The sequence below is a fragment of the Chiloscyllium plagiosum genome, chromosome 47, assembly GCF_004010195.1.
Source record: "Chiloscyllium plagiosum isolate BGI_BamShark_2017 chromosome 47, ASM401019v2, whole genome shotgun sequence".
NCBI lineage: Eukaryota > Metazoa > Chordata > Chondrichthyes > Orectolobiformes > Hemiscylliidae > Chiloscyllium > Chiloscyllium plagiosum.
The window spans coordinates 1,199,495-1,216,823 of NC_057756.1; the positions used below are offsets into that span (position 1 = coordinate 1,199,495).

Genomic DNA, 17,329 nt, shown 5'->3' on the forward strand with positions numbered 1-17,329 from the left:
GAGTCCAGAACTAGAGGGCATAGGTTTAGGATGAGAGGGGAAAGATATAAAAGAGATCTAAGGGGCAAGTGTTTCACACAGAGGGTGGTACGTGTATGGAATGAACTGCCAGAGGAAGTGGTGGAGGCTGGTACAATTACAATATTTAAAAGGCATTTGGATGGGGATATGAATAGGAAGGGTTTGGAGGGATATGGGCCGGGTGCTGGCAGGTGGGACTAGATTGGGTTGGGATATCTGGTTATCATGGACAGGTTGGACTGAAGGGTCAGTTTCCATGCTGTACATCTCTATGACTCTATAACTAGGTTACCCACCTACCTCAGTATCAAAACAACTCTGAAAAGAGGCATACCTTATAAAATATCTGACAGAAAGTAAACCATAGAATCCATCCTTGTCCTTTCCAATTTGTCAGGAGTCTTTGTTATGGTTGACTCCACCATCCTCCTCCAAAGCTGTTGTCTGTCTGAGTCGGACGGCACTCGTCTGGTTCTGTACTTATCTAATTGTCACCAGAAAATCTTCAGTGACTTCCAATCCTTATCCTGCCCCATTAATGCTGGTGTCCTTCAAATATACCTTGGCTCCCTTGTATTTCTCATCTATGCATTGTCTTCTGCAACCGACATCCAAAAGTATGTTGACGTCAACACAGCTGACCATCACCACCACCGCCACCATTTGTTCTGACCCACAAATGTCTGAATTGTCAGACCGTGTGTCCAAAGTGCAATGCTAGAGGAGTAGAATATCCTCCAGAGTAGTATTGTGAAGGCCTTTGGGAAGTTATGTTCCTAAATCTGAACTCATTGTGTGCCTTCTTGCCACAAACTATTTCACTGCCATTAAAACAGTCCTTTCCCTGTCAACTGTCTAATGCAAACACAGCCTTTTCACAAACTTGGAAGGGAGACGAGCATCATTGGACTTGTAAATCACATGTCCATGGACTGGCTTCCCCTATCATCTACTGAAGCCTTCATCTATGCTGTTTTTAAATTTGGATTGGCACAGAATCTCTACCGTATCTCCTGAATTACTCCCAGAAACTTCTGCATTGCTGTGCCACTGTCTTTCCTGCAAGGCTGTTCTCCCAGTCAATTCTACTCCGCTCCTGAATTCACTGCAACCTCTCTTCTGGGAACTTGGAAGAAGCTCTGCTTTTCTGTCTGTGATTTCTGTTTAAGTTGTGCATCTTATTTGCCTTTGGTGCTAACTGGTTCTCTCCATAAAGTGTCAATCCCAACTGATTCACTAGTCATCCTTTGAAGATAGGAATTCCCTATCTGGCCTCCCTCTACTCTTAGTATACAGTCTTCAGAATGCTATTTAAAGCCACCACTTTGAACAAGCGTCTGGTCACACCTCTGTAGTTGCCTTTGTTCAGCTGTAATAGCATTTATCTGTGTATCTATCTTCTCCCTGTCAATTTGCAATGTAAATTGAATCCTATTGTGGTTACTCCTCCTCCGGGTTCCTTCACCTTAAGCTCCCTCATCGAGTCTGCCTCATTGCATAACACTAAGTCCAGTATTGCCTGTTCCCCAGTGGGCTCCACCACAAGCTCGCTCCAAAAAGTCATCTTGTAGACAACCCACAAATTTATTTTCTTGCAGTCCATTATGAACTTGGTTTTCCCAGTCCACCTGCATATTGAAATCCCCCATGATCACAGTAACTTTGCCTTGCCTACACATCTTTCCTATCTCCTGTTGTATCTTGTGCCCCAGCTCCTGACTACCATTTGGAGGCCTGTGCATAACTCCAGCTATGGTTTTTTAACCTATGCACTTCCTCAATTCTGCCCACACAGATTTTACCCAATCTGACCCTACTTCGTTTCTTACTATTGATTTAATTCTGCCATACCTTGCATTTTATTTTAGCGTTTAATACACTGTGACTTCTGTTCTAGAAATGCTAACTCTGAAGAAGCTCTGCTTTTCTGTCTGTGATTTCTGTTGAAGTCGTATTTGGCGTTTATTGGTTCCCTCCATAAAGTGTCAATCCAAACTGATACACTAGTCATCCTTTGGAGAAAGGAATTCCCTGTCTGGCCTCCCTCTACTCTTACTGTACAGTTTTCAGCAAGCTGTTTAAAGCCACTACTTTGAACAAGCATTTGGTCACCTCACCCAATATCTTCTCATGCACCAAGAGTGGCAGGTTGTGTCTTTTTTTCAACAATCAAAACACAGTTCCCACGAAGCTATCTTAAAATTCCAGATTATATTGAATTCAGATTTCACCACCTGCCATGTCAGAATTTGAAACTATGTCGCCAAGCTTTGGGTTCTGGATCACCATGTAGAAAGTGAGGACTGCAGATGCAGGAGATCAGAGGTGAGAGTGTGGTGCTGGAAAAGCATAGTTGATCAGGCAGCATCCGAGGAGCAGGAGAATCGACATTTCAGGCAGAAACCCTCCATCAGGAATAAGGCTTGTGGGCCGGGGGAGCTGAGAGATAAATGGGAGGGGGGGTGGGGCTGGGGGGGGAAGGTAGCTGAGAATTCAATAGGTAGTTGAAGGTGAGGGAGAGGGTGATAGGTCAGGGAGGAGAGTGGAGTAGATAGATGGGAAAGACGATGCTCAGGTCAAGAGGGCGGTGCCGAGTTGGAAGCTTGGACTGGGATCACCACTCCAATGTTACATTCCAGCTCCTGCTCCCAGCAGTGATAATGACTATGGACTCATAGTTGAGAGGGCCATACACAGGGGCAGAGTTTCAAACCTCACCATCACAGCTTGCCCTTTAAATTAAATTCTTCATACCTCGATCTAAAAGCTAATGTCATTAATAGTAGCCATAAAATATCATTGACTGCTGTTAAGGCAAAAACGGAATTCTGCTTAATTTCGTATCCTTCAGGGAATGAATCGCTGTCCTTACTTAGGATATGTAATCCAGAGTGTGAAATGGCCAAGCAATCCATTCAGCTTATGGGCAGTTAGGAATGTGCGACAAATGCTGGCCTTCTCGGCTGCATCCTTTTGAAAGAATAAAATAAACTGAAGGAGGCTACATTGTCTCTTGAACTTATTTCATTGTTCAGTTAGACCATGACTGACCCATATCATAAATCCGTCTCGCCACGTGGGATCTTTAACCCTTTACATGCCCTGACGCAACAATAAAATCAGTCTCAATATCTGAAATGTTTAACTGTACATCAGCTGCAGTAGATTGCTTTAGGTGGATGGTTATGCTTTTGACAACCTTTTTCTGATGATATCACCCCAGTTACCTGACTAACCTAACCCGACTGCAATTGAAGCCTTTGTTCTGAAGTCCTGTATTTAAGGAAATACTCTCGTCCCACACCAACGTGGTTGACTCTTTACTCAGTCCGTGAAGTGACCCAAGGATACACTTAGTTTTTCAACTCAAGAAGGCAACCTGCCATCAGGGTTTTGGGGCCACTGGATCTGGGCAAAAGCTGCTTGCCTTTGCCAATGAAGCCCATGTCTTTGGAAGGCACAAGTAGCAACAACTATTGACAAGCTTTCTCGGTTTCAATTTTCAGTTTTGAGTCTGGAAGTACGTGTAGTGATCGCCAGACGGACATCAACTCGCTGCTCCTCGGGAATGATCCGCCCGACTCGCTCGGCATTCTGGGCAATGCCAGCGGTAGAAATCCGGAAAGTCTGACCAAGATCATCAGCCCAGTGCCCGAGGCTTTGGTAATCCAAACATCCCTCACCTCCCTGACCAGATATCTGACTGTCACAAAGGCTGGGTCTTGGAGGGAGAAGGTTTGGATCATTTCTGGGTCAGATTGCAGCGGGCTGAGTAGTAGTGGTGGTGAAAGGTGGGGTTACAAGGATCGTACCACTCCAAGCATGGTGGGTGGGGTTCATTGCTGGAGGGGCAGGAAAGTGGAAATGTATGGGTGGGTTCACTGTTGGAGAGGAAGGAAAGAAAACATAAGGGTCAGGCTATTCCAAGACCAAGGTCCAGGTAACATAGGAATTAGGAGCGGTATCATGCAATTCATCCCTTCAAGCCCGCTCTGCCATTTAACATGGTCATTGCTGATGTTATCCTCGTCTCAGCTCCACTTTCTTGCCTGCGCCCCATAGCCCTTTGTACCCCTTTTCATCAGATAACTTTTTTTTCACCTCCACTGCACTCTAGATCAGCAAGTTCCACAGATTCCCAACCCTCTGACAGTACTAGTTTCTCCTCATCTTAGTTTTGAACCTACCTCCTCTTAACTGTGACCTCATGTCTGAGACGATCCCACAAGGGGGATCATCTGTTCAACATCCACTTTATCAATCCTCTTTAGCATTTTATATTCCTCAATCAGATATCCTCTTCATTCTTTTGAACCTGAGTCAGTACAAGCCTAAGCTATTCAACCGTTCCTCATACGACAGCCCTTTCATCCCTGGAATCAATCTGGTAAACCTACTGTGAATTGCTTCCAGGGCTACCAAATCCTCCCTCAAGTAAGGAGACCAAAACTGAACATACTACTCCCAATATGGCCTCACCAACACCTGATATAATTGTAACAACACTTCTTCAGTTTTATAATCCAGTCCTTTTGCAATAAATGTCAGGATTCTGTTTGCCTTTCTTATTATGTGATTAGATTAGATTCCCTACAGTGTGGAAACAGGCCCTTCGGCCCAACCAGTCCACAACGACCCTCCGAAGAGCAGCCTACCCAGAACCATTTCCCTCCAAATGGTGCACCTAACAGTATGGGCAATTTAGCATGGCCAATTCACCTGGATTGTGGGTGGAAACCGGAGTACCCGGAGGAAACCAACGCAGACACTGGGAGAACGTGCAAACTCCACAAGGACAGTCACCCAAGGCTGGAATCAAACCTGGGAGCCTGGTGCTGTGAGGCAGCAGTGCTAACCACTGAGCCATCATGTCGCCTCATGCTGCACCCACATACCCACTTTCTGTGATTCAGGCAGAAGGAAGCCCAAATCCCTCTGAACTGCATTTTGAGTCTGCTTCCTACCTGAATAATAATTTGCCCTTTTATTTTCCCAGCTAAAATGGATAGCAAAAGTTTTGGAGTGTTGAATTCCTAAAGCTGGGAGAAGAAAGGGTCATCTCATCTCAGGGAGGCAGGAAGATGTGTGAGATCACTCCCTATGACCTGGGGAAAATGATTTGGAATTGTTCTGGATCGATGAGAAGGAAGAGATGTCAGCTTGTTCATGTGGAGAAGTCTTCTGCCGTTGAAACATTCATGGACAGAGGAGTGATGAGGCATTGCATGATTCTTAGAAGAGTAATAATTGATTGGGCTATTGGCTGGAGAGGGGAATCATAGTTTGTCTGTTCCTAGAGTGAGGCATGATAATGGATTAGATCATTTCTGGGAAGAAACTTAGATTGGGCCATTCCCAGAGGGAGAGAGGGGGAAAGGTGGATTGACCCATTCCTGTGAGTGTAGAAGTAATGTTTTGGACCATTTCCCAGAGGGATAATGATGGTTTGGGTCATTCTTTGGATGGAAAGCGATAGCTTGGGCCATTCCCAGAGAGAAGCATAATAATTAGACTATTTTCTGAGCAGAGGGTCATGTTGGATTGGATTGGGCCACTCTTGGAGAGAGGGGTAATGGTAAGTTTGACAATGGAGATGATGAATTGGACTACGCCTGGGAAAGAGGTGTTGATGGATTAGGCCACTTAGAGGGAAAGGTAATGATGTCTGGATCATTCTTGGAGGGTGATAATGAGTCGGGCCATTCTTGGAGAGAGAGGTAAAAATACATTGGCCATTAAGAGAGGGGTAATAGGTTGGATCATTTGGACTGTGGTGATGATGACTTGGACCATTCCTGGGGAACTGGAAGAAGGATTAAGATGATTTACAGAGATGTGGGAGTGGAATTTTTCTCCTGTCAAGCAAGGAAAAAAATAAGGATGCAAATAATTAAGAGCAAATAGCATGGGGTTGAAAGAGAAATCCTAAATAATGGGATGTCTCCCTTTAAAGCAGTTCTCTGGCAATATCGTTTTCCCTCTAAAGAGATTTTTGAACGTGTAAGCTTTCTTGTAATGACGCTCTTGACAACGAGATTTTCTCTGTCCCTCTGTGGGGTGGGATCTGAGGAACGAATGGCCTAGTTGCAGCTACTGTATTTAAAGGGGCAGCTGAGAACAAGGTTCACGCCAAGCTTTGTGATCTAATCTTGAAAATCAGCCCCCATTCCACTCCCCCTTGTTTTTAGTTCAATGTTGCTGAAGTACTTAATCCGCCATTTTTTCCTTTGCAGAATGTGAACTGTCAGTCCAGTTGCACCCTGGCTACTGCTTTAGAGATTCAGATTCTGTGGGCAAACGTGGGCCCTCTCGCCAATCCCCAGGCAGCAGTGTTAGGTGCCCGTTTCCACTACCAGAAGCAAGATGTACAGGTTAGTTCAGAAGCAAACAAGGAACTGACGTTATATCTTTAGAAATCATTTGATTATGTCCTCATCTGGGGGAATCATACTCTCACAAGGGTAACAACAACTTGGAGAGGACACAGAGAAGATTTACCAGCACTTTCTTTACATTGTTCTGTACAACTTGGGAGATGCTGATTTTGCCAGTATTTATTACTGCTCTGTGAAGATGGTGATGAGCTGTCTTGAATCTCTGCAGCCCTTGTCATCTCGGATACCCATAACACTGTCCAGGATATTGATCCAGTGACAGTGAAGGAATGATGATAAATGTTTGATCACTGGAACACAATGGTCACTATCAGAGACCCGTTCAGCACCCACTCTCTGGGAGTTGGTTGATCATAGCTCCCTTCCAGCAAAACTGGAGCTTGATGTACACGGGCATAAGACTGGGCAAAATTCATGGAGACCCTAGGCTCCCCAAGCATCAGGAGTTCCCCGTTTGAAACCTCAGCTCCCAGCCACACACCAGCCTGACTTGGAAACGTTTCGCCATTCCTTGAATGTCACTGAGTCAAAGTCCCAGCCCTCCTCCTGAACATCAATGTGGGTTTAGCTACAGCAAACTGATTGCAGTGATTTAGGAAGGCAGTACACCGCCACTATCTTAAGGGCAACTTGGGATCAACAATAAATGATGGTCCAGCCAGATGCCCACATCCCACGAATGAATAAGAAAAATATAAAAGCACCATGTTTGGCACTGATTAGATTAAATTAGATTCCCTACAGTATGGAAACAGGCACTTCGGCCCAATAAGTCCACGCTGACCCTCCGAAGAGTAACCCACACAGACCCATTCCCCCGCTCTATATGTACCTCTGACTAATGCACCTAACACTATGGGCAATTTATCAAGGCCAATTCATCTGACCTGCACATCTTTGGATTGTGGGAGGAAACCGGAGCACCCGGAGGAATCCCACGCAGACATGGGGAGAACGTGCAAACTCCGCACAGACAGTTCCTTGAGGCAGGAATTGAACCCAGGTCCCTGATTCTGTGAGGCAGTAGTGCTCACCACTGAGCTACCGTGCCGCCCCAAAGTAAGTTAATTAGCTCTTCATCTCACAGATTTTCATATAATCATACTATCCCTACTCTGTGGAAAGAGGCCATTTGGCCCGTAGAGTCCAGACCATCCCTTCAAAGGCCACTCCACCCTATCCCCATAATTACCATGGTTAACCCGTGTAGCCTGCGCATCCCCAGACACTATGGACAATTTCCCACGGCCAATCCACCTAACCCGCACATCTTTAGACTGTGGAAGGAAACCAGTGTACCCAGAGGAAACCCACACAGACACTGGAAGAATATGCAAACTCCACACAGACAGTCATCCAAGGCTGGAATCGAACCCGGGTCCCTGGCACAGTGAGGGAGCAATGCTAATCACTGAGCCACCATGCCATCCTGATATGGTTATAGCTATTATCGAACAGCTGGTATACTTCTACATCAATCTGCTTTTCAACTTCACTCAACCTAGGGAACTTTTATTGGGTACAGTACAGAGGGAACTTTACGTTCCATCTATCCCCATGTTGGACCTTCCCTGCAAATATTTGATGGGAATAATGTAGGAAAAGCTTTATCATACGCTGGACATACTCAGGGAATGTTTAATGGGGACAGTGTCAACAGAGCTTTCTTTTCAGTTTTCAAAGAGAACTCTGTATCTGAACCCGTGCTGTCTCTGTCTTCAGTGTTTGATGGGGGCAGTGTTGAGAAAGCTTTAATTTCAGTTTAAAATAGTAGAGGGAGCTTTTCTTGATATCTAATTAAATATAGTGCTGTACCTATCCTGGGAGTGTTTGATGGGGACAGTATATAGAGAACATTACTTCCAGTTTAAAAAGAAGTTTTATGTTCAGTTTAGAAGAAGAGAGGAAGGTTTACTCTCTAACCCCATGCTCCCTGTCCTTGGAGCATTTGCTAGAGACAGTGCAGAGAGAGCTTTATTTTCAATTTACTTTTATCTTAAAAGAATAGAGGTAGCCACATGCTGTCCTTCCAAAGCGAATGTTTGATGGGGACGGTGTTGAGGAAGGGTTAATTTCAGTTTAATAGAGCAGAGGAATCCTTCATCTGTATCTGACCTCATGCTGTCTCTTTCCTTGGACTACCTAATGGGTACAATGTCTTCTTCATAGCTTTCTTCTTTGCCTAACCCCATGCTGCACCTGCCCTGGGAGTGTTTAATGGAGACAGTGTCGAAGGAGCATTATCCTGTATCTAACACTATGCTGTGGATGTCCTGCGAGTGTTTGATAAGGCTATTGTTGAGGTAGCTTCACTCTATATCTAACCCTGTGCTGGACCTGACCCAGAAGTTTGATGGAGACAGAGAATAACTTTGTATTAACCTTGGTCTGGACCTACCTTGGGAGTGTTTGATGGGGACAGTGAAGGGGAAGCTTTAGTTTCAGTTTAAAAGAGTCTAGAGAACTTTATGCTGTATATATGGTGGGGTGCACGGTGGCACAGTGGTTAGCACTGCTGCCTCACAGCGCCTGAGACCCGGGTTCAATTCCTGCCTCAGGCGACTGACTGTGTGGAGTTTGCACGTTCTCCCCATGCCTGCGTGGGTTTCCTCCGGGTGCTCCGGTTTCCTCCCACAGTCCAAAGATGTGCAGGTCAGGTGAATTGGCCATGCTAAATTGCCCGTAGTGTTAGGTAAGGGGTAAATGTAGGGGCATGTGTGGGTTGCGCTTCAGCGGGTCGGTGTTGTCTTGTTGGGCCGAAGGCCCTGTTTCCACGCTGTAATGTAATGTAATCTAAAAATCTAATCTAACTCTGAGGTGTCCCCATGGACTGTTTACGGGAAAAATGATGAGGAAGGTTTACTTTCAGATATACTTCTACATCAATCCGCTTTTCAACTTCACTTTTCAACATACTTTTAAAGAGTAGAGCCAATTTTACTCTGCTGTTGTTGGAAGCTGGAGCTTGGAATCTCACCTCTTGCTAATGCTATTGATTGGGGCCCAGTACTTGAACCCTCTCCTGCTCAAGTCTGGAGCCACTCCTGCTGGAGTCTCTTTCTTGCTAGAGCCTGGAGCCACTCCTCTGGAGCCCAGATACGCTCCAGTGGGTGACTGGCACCTCTCCTGTTGCTAATGTTTGGGGTCGAGAACCTGTTTTGTTCTTGACTGAGAATCTGTTGTTACCTGGGGCCTAGTGCTTCTACTACTATTTGGAGCCTCTCCTGTTACTGGCTAGAGTCTAGAACCATTTGCTATTGCTGTGCTACGGATTGGTTTTAGAGCCTCAGGTGCTACTGTTGTCTGGAGGCTGTAATCTCTACTGCCGCCTGAGGCCTGGTGCCTCAAATGCCACCTGCGGCCTTTACTGCCACCGAGGGCCTGGGGCCTCAACTATTACCTGGGACTTAGTCCCTCTCCTGCAGCCTGAGGCCTGGGGCCTAGATGTGCTACTGCTGCATGGGGCCTGGTGCCTCGACAGCCACTGGGAGCCTGGAGCTTCATATAGCCGCCTAGAGCCTAGATCCGCTATAGCCACCAGGAGCCTTGTACAGCCACTGGCAGCCTGATGCCGCTGCAGCCACTTGGCCCCGGATCCATTACTGCTGCCTGTGGCCTGGATCCGCTACAGCCGCCTGTGGCCTGGATCCGCTACAGCCGCCTGTGGCCTGGATCCGCTACAGCCGCCTGTGGCCTGGATCAGCTACAGCTGCCTGGGGCCTGGGTCCACTACAGCCGTGTGGGGCCTGGATCTGCTATAGCCTGAAAAGACTGTTGGCTCCTTGGCGCATACACGAGTCGCAGGTCCATTTCCTCCATGACCTAGACCTCAGCTCCCCTGTCTTCTACTCGCTGGAAAAAAGCCAGGTCAGCCCAGAGGGTAGCTGACTGACACCTACAACCAGCTGTCCAGGGGCAAGTCTTTGGGGCCAGAAGGACTGACTGTAGAATTCCTCAGGGATTTCTGGGACATCCTGGGGATGTATGGGGTGTGCAACTATGCACAGGTCCTCGGAAATGTATCACAACCGGAGAGTTGGCCCTTTCTTGCTGCAGGGCCGTGGTCATTCTGACCAGCAAAGGGGCTCACCGTTTGTAAAGAAAACTGCTATCTGGTCACCCTCCTCAGCACAGAGTACAAAACTATTGGCACACTGCTTTCATCTTGCCTCTGCACTGTACTGGACCACATGATTCACCCAGAATGATTCTTTCCTGTCCCAGCCAGAGCATCCACCTGGACTGGGATGTAAGACAATGAGACATAAGAGCAGAAATTAAGACATTCAGCCCATCGAGTCTGCTCCGCCATTCAATCACGGCTGATAAGTTTCTGAACCCCATTCTCCTGTTTTCTCCCCATAATCCTTGATTCCCTCGATACTCAAGAACCTATCTATCTCAGTCTCAAATATACTCGATGAGCTGACCTCCACAGCCTTCTTTGGTAATGAATTCCATAGATTCACCATTCTCTGGCTGTAGAAATTTCTCCTTACTTCCATTCTAAAAGGTCTTCCCTTTACTCTAAGGGTATGCCCTCTGGTCTTGATATCTTATACCAATGGAAACATTTTCCCATCGTCTACTCTGTCCAGGCCATTCAGTATTCTGCATGTTTCAATTAGTTGTCCTGTCATCCTTCTGAACTCCTTCGAATATAAACCCAGAGTCCTCAAACAGTCCTGGGACCATTCTCTTGAACCTCGTCTGAACACGCTCCAGAACCAGTACATTCTTCATCAGATATGGGGCCCAAAACTGCGCACAACACTCCAAATATGATCTGACCAGAGCCTTATAGAGCCTCAGAGTACATCCCTGCTTTTATATTCAAGTCCTCTTCTCAAAATAAATGCCATCATTGCTTTTGCCATTTCAACTACTGGCACAACCTGCAAGCTTACCATGAAAGAATCCTGTACTAGAACTCCCAAGTCTCTTTGCACTTCAGACTTCTGAATTTTCCCCCGATTTAGAAGATAGTCCATGCCTCTATTCTTCCTATTCTTCCTCACACTTTGCCACATTGTCTCCATCTGCCACTTCTTTACTCTCCTAACCTGTCCAAATCCTTCTGCAGCCTCCCCCTGTCTCTTTACCTATTGTCTGCAAACTTATCCAGAATGCCCTCAGTTGCTTCATCTAGATCATTAATGTATAAATTGAAAAGTTGTGGTCCCAACATTAAGCCTTCCAGAACACCACTTGCCACTGGCTGAGAAGGACCCTTTTCATAGATTATAGCAGATCATACTTCAGAGAATACCTAAGGTATGGAAACATGCCTTTCGGCCCAATAAGTATACATCAACTCTCTGACAAGTAACCCACCCAGACCCATTTCCCCTCTGACTAATGTACCTAACACTGTGCAATTTAGCATGGCCAATTTACCTGACCTGCGCGTCTTTGGACTGTGGGAGGAAACCGGAGCACCTAGTGGAAACCCATGCAGACACGGAGAATGTGCAAACTCCACACAGTCGCCCAAGGCTGGAATCGAACCCTATATCTGTGAGGCAACAGTGCTAACCACTGAGCCACCATGCCACCCTAATCAAATATTCAGCAATGCCCCAACGTTTCCTCATTTTACTCAGCAGCCTCCTGTGCAGCACCTTGGCAAAGGCACTCTGGAAGTCCAGATAGATAACATCCATTGGCTCTCCTTGGTCTAACCTGTTCGTTACTTCCTTAAAGAATTCAAGCAGATTTGTCAGGCAAGACCTATCCTTGATGAAACTATGCTGACTTTGTTCCATTTTACCACACGCTTTCAAGTATTCAGAAATATCATCCTTCAAAATGGATTCTAGTATCCATGACCGAAGTTAGGCTAATTGGTCATAATTTTCCATCTTTTGCCTTACTCCCTTTTTAAACGGGATGTCACAGTAGCGATTTTTCCAGTCCTCTGGGACCCTTCCTGATTGCAGCGATTCCTGAAAGATCACAACGAGTGCCTCCATTGTCTCTTCAGCTATCTCCCTTAGAACTCTGGGTTGTAGTCAATCTGGTCCAGGTGGAAATCAGAAACAAAGACAAAATTGCTGGAAAAGATCAGCACGTCTAGCAGCATCTGTGGAGAGAAATCGGAGTTAACATTTTGGATCCAGTGAACCTTCCTTAGAACAGGTGGTAGCTAGGAGAAAGTTGTTTTCTATGTAGAAGATAGAGTGAGGGGAGGGGGTAAGGAGTAAACAGTGGGTGGGTAGAGCCCAAAGGGAGAGAAGAATAGGTGGATTGACAAAGGAGTGGATAATGATTTGCCTGGGAGAATGTATAGCTACTAATGGGGATTATTAGTGACTAACAATCGGTTGTTTGTCATATTGGACCATGTGATAACAAGATATGTGAAGGTTTGGGTTAGGATATGGGACAGGGTGCCTCAAGCCCTAAAACTGTTAAACTATATTGAGTCCAGAAGGCTGCAGAGTTCCCAAGCGAAAAATAACGTAATGTTCTTCCAGCCTGCACTGAGCTTCACTGAAGCATTGTGTCAAGTATGAGACAGAGATGTTAGCCAGGAACAAGGCGGTGTGTTGCAGTGGCAGGTGGCTGGAAGCTCCAGGTCTCTCTCGCGCTCAGAGTGTAGGTGTTCTGTGAAGGTGTCACCCAGTCTCTGCTTTGTGTCCTCAGTGTAGAGGAGACCACATTGTGAGCAACGAATGCATCGGACTAGATTGAGTGAAGTACAGGTAAAGTGCTGCTTCACTTGGAAGGGGTGTTTGGACCCTTGGGTACTAAGGAGAGAGGAATTAAAAGGCAAATGGTAGACCTTCTGCGGTTGCAGGGGATGCCGCTATGCAGCCGTGGGGGTTGTTGGAAGTGAAGGACGAGTGGATGAGTATGTCCCAGAGGGAACAGTCTTTGGGGAAGGCTGATAAAAGAAGGGAGGTGACTATGTGTCTGGTGGTGGCATCCTTCGGGAGGTGATGGAAATGGCGATTAATGATCCTCTGGATGTGGATACTGGTGGGATAGTAGGTGAGGATAAAGGATAAAGGTCTATCACTGTTTCAGGCGGGAAGAGAGTGGGTGAGGGCTGAAATACAAGAGATGGCAGCCAGTTGAGGGGTTGTCAATTGCTGAGCTGGGGAATCATTGGTTGAAAAAGAAAGTGGACATTTTGGAGATTCCTTTGTCAAAGTTGGCATCATCAGAACAGATGAGACAGAGGAACTGGGAAAATGGAAGAGTTTTTACAGGAAGCAAATGTGAGGATGTACAGTCAAAGAAACTGTGGGAGTCAGGTGGTTTGTATTGTATATTTGTGGCCAGCCTATCCCCAGCAATGGAAACCAACATGTCAAGGAAGGGAAGGGCAGAGTCAGATGAACCAGGTGAAGTGAGAGCAGAGTGGAAATTGGAAGTGAAATTGATTCCCAGTTCAAATTGGAAAATTAAGAGATTGGTAGAGACAATGGTGAAGGATCTTTATTTTCAGATCACTTTCAGTTTAACACAATAGATGGAGCTTTACTTTCAGTTTGCTTTCAGTTTAAAAGAACAGAATAAGATTTAATTTCAGTTCAAAAGTGCAGAAGAGTCTTTACTCTGTATCTAACGCTGTGCTATATCTATCGTGGGACTGTTCCTTTGGGTAGCTTTACTAGTTGGGATGTCATGTTGAGGTTGTACAGGACATTGGTGATGCCACTTTTGGAGTACTGTGTACAGTTCTAGTTGCCCTGCTACAGGAATGATATTACATTGGAGAAGGTCAGAAAAGATGTACCAGGGTGTTACTATGGCTGAAGGGTTTCACTTATAAGGATAAGCTGGAGTGTCGGAGGTTGAGGGGTGAACTTATAGAGGTTTATAAAATCATGAGCGGCATAATAATGTGAATAACAAAGGTCTTTCCCTGAGGATGGCTGAGTTCTAAACTAGGAGGCACATTTTTAAGGTGAGAGGAGAAAGATTTAAATGAACCTGAGTGGCTACGTTTTCACACACGCAGTGGTTTATATGTAGTATGCACTGCCAGAGGAAATGGTAAATGCATTGAAAAAAATAATTGGATAATTATATGAATAGGTAAGGTTTAGAGGGATATGACCCAAATGCAGGCAAGAGAGACTAGTTTAGTTTGGGAAACTTGGTTGGCATGAATAACTTGTACCAAAGGGTCTGTTTCTATGTGACTGTGTGTCTGTATGACTCGAACCCTGGTATTGACCTGTCCTGGTAATAGTGATGAGTACAGTGAGAGGGAGCTTCACATTGTCATCATCACCCACTCCCAGGACAGGTATGGGACTTTACTTTGTTTAAGAGGGAGTTTTTGTCTGATTCTAACCCCATGCTGTACCTGTTCTGGGAGTGTTTGATTGATCAGTGTAGAAGCAGCTTTGCTCTGTATCTAAACTTCACTCTTTTCTTAGAATGTGTGATGAAAGGTTTACTCTTTCAGATGCTAATCATTGGTCTTTTGTCTGAAGTGTTCATCTAGCAGGGTAACTCTGAAAACCTTTGTGACCTTTGTTGATACAACGCGATATCCGCCAGCACCCAGAGACCAACCAACCATTGAGCAGAAGCTGCCATTCGATTTCTTCTATCCCTTCAAGGTCTACAGTAGCGGAATGCGTATGTATTCAGCATCGATACTCGGTACAGTTGGCAGTGTCTTTCTGACAGGATTTCTGGCTCAGCGCTGAAGTTACAACACACAGATTGATCTCCTATCAAGTCCATTTCAAAACCGGTGGGAACAGGATTTTGATCTGGTGGTAGTCAGCAACAAACTGAGTGGAGTGGCTGTCACTGTGTCCTGATCTGGAATTCAGGGAGAAACACTCACTGTCTCTGCACTGGGATTAGAGGATTAGCTCTCGCTGGTTCTTGAACTTTGATTAGGGTATCAGCTTTCATTGTCTCTCCACTGACAATTTTTCACTGTCCCTGAACTGGCTTTAGGTGAATAAAGGGCATGCATCGGTATTCGGGAATGAGCTGGTACTCGTTCCTGAATTTGAAAGAGTGATGTAATTGTCACTGTCACTTTCCTGAAGAAGGGCCTGTGCCCGAAACGTCGAATCTCCTGTTCCCTGGATGCTGCCTGACCTGCTGTGCTGTTCCAGCAATAAAGTTTCAACTAATTGTCACTGTCCTCCAACTGGGATCAGGGGAGTAGCTCTCACTGTCCCTCCACTGGGATTATGATAAAGGTCTTACTGGTTCTTCCACTGGGATGTGTGGAGTTACTTTCGCTGTGCCTCTCCTGGGATGAGATCAGTCGATCTCTCTCTCTCTCTCTCTCTCTCTCTGCACTGGGATCAGGGAGTGTGTAACTCTCACTGATCTTTTGACTCACTGGTCTCAGGGGTTTCACTGGTTCCTCCATTAGAATGAGAGGGGTATGTCACATTGTTCCCACACTGGGATTATTTTTCACTGGTTCCTCTAGTAGGAGATGGGGAATAACTCTTAATGTCCTTCCATGGGGATGTGGGGAGTGACTCACATGGTTTTTCTAATGGAATGAGGGGGAATGGCTTTCACTGTCCCCTCCAGTTGGATTAGCAGGGTAAAAACAATGACTGCAGATGCTGGAAACCAGATTCTGGATTAGAGGTGCTGGAAAAGCACAGCAGTTCAGACAGCATCTGAGGAGCAGTAAAATCAACGTTTCAGGCAAAAGACCTTCATCAGGAAAACTGCTGTGCTTTTCCAGCACCACTAATCCAGAAGTTGGATTAGCAAATCAACTCTCAGTGATTCTTGCACTGGGGTTTGGGGAGTAGCTCTCATTGTTCCTTCACTAGGTTTAGGGGAATAGTTCTAAATCCCTGCAGTGGAATTAGACGATTAGCTCTCACTGTCTCACAATTGAGTTGAGGAAAACAGCTGTCATTTCCTGCATTAAGACTTTTGGCAATAGCTTTGCAGCTGTTACCATCCCTACACTAAATTGGGTTTTGCTATCCCACTTTAATCACTCCATTTGGAAGACTAATGTCTTCAGGAATAAATAAAGTTAAGTAAGTAAGATTGCTACAATTTCAAAGGGCCAAAGGGCTACTCTGTCTCGAGAGGGATGACTGGTGGTTGTGAAACCTGAGAGTCACCACACCTCAGGCAAGGGGTGAGGTGAGACTTCCCCGTAGCCTCAGCTGGTGTGGGAATTGAATGCACACTATTAGTGTCACTCTGCACAGTAAATCAGATGACTAGCCAATCAAAATAACCAACGCCCTACAAATTATGACATTTCAGGCTCATCATGCATTTTGGGCCAAAAATCTGGCCCAGTTGGCACCTTCTTTGGTAAGGGTCAGAATCAAAGAGAACACTCCTGTGGAATCTGTGCATTGGGTTGATCTTTCTATGGTCACTTCATAATCAGTCCCAGTAATTTAAGGTCAAAGTGTATAATTTGTCTACTTATTCTAATCTAAATCTTTGTAAATAAATATGATTCTTGTAATTGTACTGTTGATGAGTACCTCAATCTTGCTTCAATCCTGTTCTCAATATTTCTCAGCTCCATTGTGTGATTGTATTAAGAACTCTTGGGTAGAAAGACTCGACTTCTCTGAAATCCCTTAAATATGGAAAATAAATACTAGCATACATCCCTAGAACAAGTCTAAATAGAAATTGCTTTCAATTCCTTCTTTCTAGTCATCTACAAGGTCTAAGTCTTGCTGAGATCACACATAGCCAGATTTTGTCACAATTGACTGAATACACTCTTGAAATGGAAGGCTAGGAGTTCACCTGACAGGTTTTTTTTGGGATTGTTAAAGGATTCAATAGGTTTAGGGTTTGATATAGAAACATACTGAGATGAGAACTAAGGATCATACATTTGAGATAGTCTCCAAGCAATACAAAACTTCATAAGCCAAGGGGAAGCAATGAGATCCAAGTATTGTTAATAGAACGTAGAACAGTACAGC

At 45.4% G+C, this 17,329-nt stretch overlaps 1 protein-coding gene across 3 annotated transcripts in view; it reads left to right on the forward strand.

Moving 5' to 3' along the window:
- Window positions 1–16,859, forward strand: part of LOC122544157 (tectonic-3-like) — an 85,207-nt gene extending 68,348 nt beyond the window's left edge. For 2 of the 3 annotated variants that reach the window (XM_043683187.1, XM_043683188.1), the window contains 3 exons: window positions 3,528–3,684; window positions 6,255–6,392; window positions 14,867–16,859. In XM_043683187.1, the coding sequence (XP_043539122.1) occupies window positions 3,528–3,684; window positions 6,255–6,392; window positions 14,867–15,085 (514 nt within the window). In that variant the 3' untranslated portion in view covers window positions 15,086–16,859. Of the gene's footprint in view, window positions 1–3,527; window positions 3,685–6,254; window positions 6,393–14,866 lie in introns of those variants that run through there. The other variant, XM_043683189.1, reaches the window with a different exon arrangement.
- The last annotated feature ends 470 nt before the right edge of the window (window positions 16,860–17,329 follow it).